Source organism: Gobio gobio, assembly GCF_949357685.1.
Source record: "Gobio gobio genome assembly, chromosome: 12".
Taxonomy (NCBI): domain Eukaryota; kingdom Metazoa; phylum Chordata; class Actinopteri; order Cypriniformes; family Gobionidae; genus Gobio; species Gobio gobio.
The window spans coordinates 55771896-55775688 of NC_137105.1; the positions used below are offsets into that span (position 1 = coordinate 55771896).

Below are 3793 nucleotides of genomic sequence, written 5' to 3' on the forward strand. Positions count from 1 at the left end.
ATATGTGATAATATACCTCAATGTACAAGATAATATAATCAGATTTATATGGGAACATATGTCTTAAATATATTGATTTATATTACATAATATTATATATTGTACACATGGTAAATATGAAATAATCTAATGTACAATGTCTGTCATATATTTTAAAATATAATAGATTGAATAAGACCAATATAGTTCACAGTAACTGAATGAGGTTTATTTCAAAAGCAGCAGCTGAATGTTACGTCTGGTGACCGGAAAAAGGCAGAAGATCCAATAGCGAGTTCAACAACAGGTATTTATTATACTCAGGTTCACAGTAGAGTTAGGACAGATCGCTGGACAAAGCACAGACGAATGAAGCAGGACTGAAGCAGGCAAAGGCAGGCTGAAGAGAACACCACTCAAAACAGCGACGCAGGGACGCAATGGGCAAACCGAACCAGAGGGATCCAGAAATCCGGAACGAAGAACCACGACCAGGAACACACAAAACAGACAGGAACCACCGGACAAACTGCAACAATCTGACAACAAGGCTGAGTGAGACACACGTATAAATAGCCCAGGTGATGAGTACAGCAGGTGGAAGTGATCAGAGTGTTCAGCAATCAGAAACCACGCCTCCAACACAACCACACACAGAGAAGGTGAGACGATGTATTCATGAACCGTGACACTGAAGGGACAGTGACCTGAGAGGACTGAAATGTCATGTTGATGATGAAATGTCATGTGGAGGAATAAAATGTTGAGGATGAAATGTCATGTGGGGGAATAAAAAGTGGACTCAAATTTTGAATGCACTCAAAATTCTCCATTTTTATTTGGTTTAATTTGGACTCTACCAGTTGATTCCTTTATTTTGTCCACTCTGTGAAATGAAGACACTGGAGCATCACGTATAATGTATTTTATTATTATTACGAAATGCATGTTCATTTTATAATGTTAATGAGCAGAGTTTCAGTTGAATCACACTATGTTAGAATCATTTTATAACACCGTTATGTCTACAGCTGGTTTTCATTTCATTTATTTATTCATTCATTCTTTTCTTTTTTTTCTTTTTTTTGCAGCTATGTTGAATTCACTGGCAGTAACTTCTAAACTTCAAACAATGTTATAGTAGCACTAAACCCAGACAGCAGCATAGTGTCTCCCAGATCCGGGGCACATTTGTTTTGACACTATGTTGCTGTCTGGGTTTAGTGCTACTATAACATTGTATGAAGTTTATTTACAAATCCAAACTTAAGAGTCCCTTCGCTGCTTTTATTTTGATATAAAAAAGAGTTTCAAGGTTAGTAAGTGTTAAAGCAATTAAACATGTAAATCGGTTTTGCAGAATACCTGTTTTAGTTATTAATGCATTAATCAATGTTGTCCCACAACAATCTCTATTTGAACTCTTTGCAACAATAATCCCAATTGCCATCAGTGGTGTAGCACCACAGGTAATTTTTGCCATAGTAACCACATGGCTTATCAGGATTGCAAGTTTTGTGATTGACAGTTGAGAAGTAGTCGTCTGTAGTACAGCAATAGTTCCAGTTGTTATCGTCGTCCGTGTAGCACCACGGTTTTTCTCCTTTGTATTTGGCACAGGCGTAGTCACTGCGGCAGTACTTTCCATCTTGAGTCCTACTTGCCCACAGCGGGGGGCTGCAAAATTCCCAGAATTTGTCCTCTATGTAACACCAGTAGTAGTCTTTGTCGTATGTGGCACAGGGGTGATCGTCTTGACATCTGTTTCCTTTAACTGTGATGAGTGAGTACTGGGGTGAGCACTGTATCATTGTCTCACCTGAGTAACAATGGTAGCCTTTAAGTTGGTCATGGTACAGGCAGGGAGTGGAGCAGCACGACTTGCTTTTACCTTCTTGTGTGAAACATGTACATTCGTAACCATTATTCACAAAACCGTTGCATGGCGAGCCATCAGCTGCAGTTTTTCCATCAACAGATTTCTCTGGGACCAGCTGACATTCAACAGATTCAGACCCCTCCGACACCTCCCTTTTTCTGAGACTATCACGTTTTTCAGACCTCCTACGTTTTTTGCCACCAGTTAAAAGACAAGCACTTCTATTCTTTCTTTTCAGTGTTTCTGCTGAGGTGGAAAAAGAGCTTAAACTGTCAAAGACAAGTGTTGCTGTCAGTTGAGTAATTTTAGGTTTTTTTGCAGAAGAACTATCACTGTCACTACTGATGACATTTTGGACTGCAAGAAAGTTATTCTGAGCATCTTCAGACATTTGAAGTTTTTGGTACTCTGGTAATTTAATTTCATTTAAAAACTTAATTTTAGCATTTTCAGATTCTGGTTTGTCACTGAAACAATCATTTTTAAAAATCTTAACTGATGGTTTTGATCTTTTATATAGTTTATCGAGCTCCACATTCATCTCTGAAACACTCATTAACTTTATGTCGAATTCTGGCTGGTTTTTTCCTATATAGCCAAAGGAAAATGACTTTTTTCCATTTACATAACAAACAGCTGTCCATATATGAGATGGAACTGTGACTCTTCCTCTGCTCGGGTATTCACTTTGTGGTATTTTAGCCTCACCAGGTACAGTACCTGTGACAATGTAGGCTGTTCCCTTATCATTACTTTTATGTATGTCATTTAAAAAATTTTGCAAATAACTCTCCCATAACTTCCAATGAACGCGGTTGAAGCAAGCATCCATCGGTACAGCATTGGTCAGTGTATTTGTCGCCTTGCGATCCTCACCGTTTTTGAAAGAGTTGGGGTACAGATGTCCACGATCATATCCTGTTTTTTCATAATCGCTGCTGATGGCTTGATTTACTTTTAAAGTATTTGCATCTTTATATTTTCCCTCGAGCATCATGTGATCAGGTCCGGTTTGATCATGCAGCTACAGAAGAAATATTGTGTTAAAACAGTTTCTGCTACAGTATGTCCTAGGATTTATTTATTCATTTACACATTTTGAATGTTAATTGTACAGTGCTCCATTAATTAGATAGATAAAGTTCCATCAATTCATTCAACAATCTAATGTTTCAATATTTTTGTAATGACAAAGAAATTACCAAAACATTAATCAAATAATTCAACACATTCTCCTTACAGAAACGCTGAGCCTAAAATGATAATTAAATATTTTGATAGTACAAGAAACTGTTACCTGTGGCTCTATGTGCCAAATTTTTGATGAAGAACCTGAGCCTTTAGGTTCAAAAATGTATGCACTGTACAGGGGAATTCTGTTAGGAACAGAATAGAGTGTAGCATAAAGAAAGTCATCATATTCCAACTTCTGACAGATTCCCTTGGCATTCTGGTCCATCCCATCTGGTTTTGTGCCTTCGTAGAAAAAATTGTTACACTCGTTATCAACCACTTTTGCCTGAGCACTAAAAGTGCTCAGCGCCAAACAGGTGAGCAAACACAGAAGAAACATTATTTGCACTGTGTCTCCTATTAAAGAGCTGAATCAATAGTATGTGTCCTTTACATACACAAAATGTAATTTTTTATTTTTTTTATGTGGCGGGCGGGAGGAGTTTAGAGAAATGAGGAACATATTTGCGACCAAATGTCTATTTAGAGAATAGTCAAATGTGCAGAACTTTAACCCTTTACCCTGATATGGTTTAAATATAAAATCATTTCTATTGTAGTTACACAGCAAAATTAACACTGCTCAGTGTCTATCTACAGAGTGTTAAAAAGTAACAATGAAGCAGTGTTAAAGTTAATTAGATAATTAAATTATTAATTAAGTGATGATCGATCATTAGTGATTACTAAGGTCAATGACTA

The 3793-nt window shown here is 37.1% G+C and overlaps 1 protein-coding gene across 2 annotated transcripts; it reads right to left on the reverse strand.

Moving 5' to 3' along the window:
- Window positions 1-276: 276 nt before the first annotated feature.
- On the reverse strand, window positions 277-3593 carry LOC307135140 (uncharacterized protein). 2 transcript variants are annotated; one of them, XR_013817632.1, is made up of 3 exons: window positions 3156-3593; window positions 1236-2882; window positions 518-1125 (listed from the first exon to the last, which is right to left on the reverse strand). XR_013817632.1 is itself a non-coding variant. In XM_079831344.1 (2 exons), the coding sequence occupies exons 1-2, from the start codon at window positions 3429-3431 to the stop codon at window positions 1392-1394; spliced, it is 1767 nt and encodes a 588-aa protein (XP_079687470.1). In that variant the 5' UTR covers window positions 3432-3526; the 3' UTR covers window positions 277-1391. The 2 variants fall into 2 exon arrangements, 1 of the variants encoding a protein (XP_079687470.1); XM_079831344.1 differs by having other exon boundaries at window positions 277-2882; window positions 3156-3526.
- Window positions 3594-3793: the final 200 nt, after the last annotated feature.

What these genes read in the sequence shown, in the direction of transcription:
- LOC307135140 (XM_079831344.1), bottom strand. Translation starts at nt 3,431, where the DNA reads ATGTTTCTTCTGTGTTTGCTCACCTGTTTGGCGCTGAGCACTTTTAGT. An exon ending in TTTGGCACATAGAGCCACAG is followed by an intron (nt 2,883 to 3,155) that starts GTAACAGTTTCT and finishes TTTCTTCTGTAG; the next exon opens with CTGCATGATCAAACCGGACC.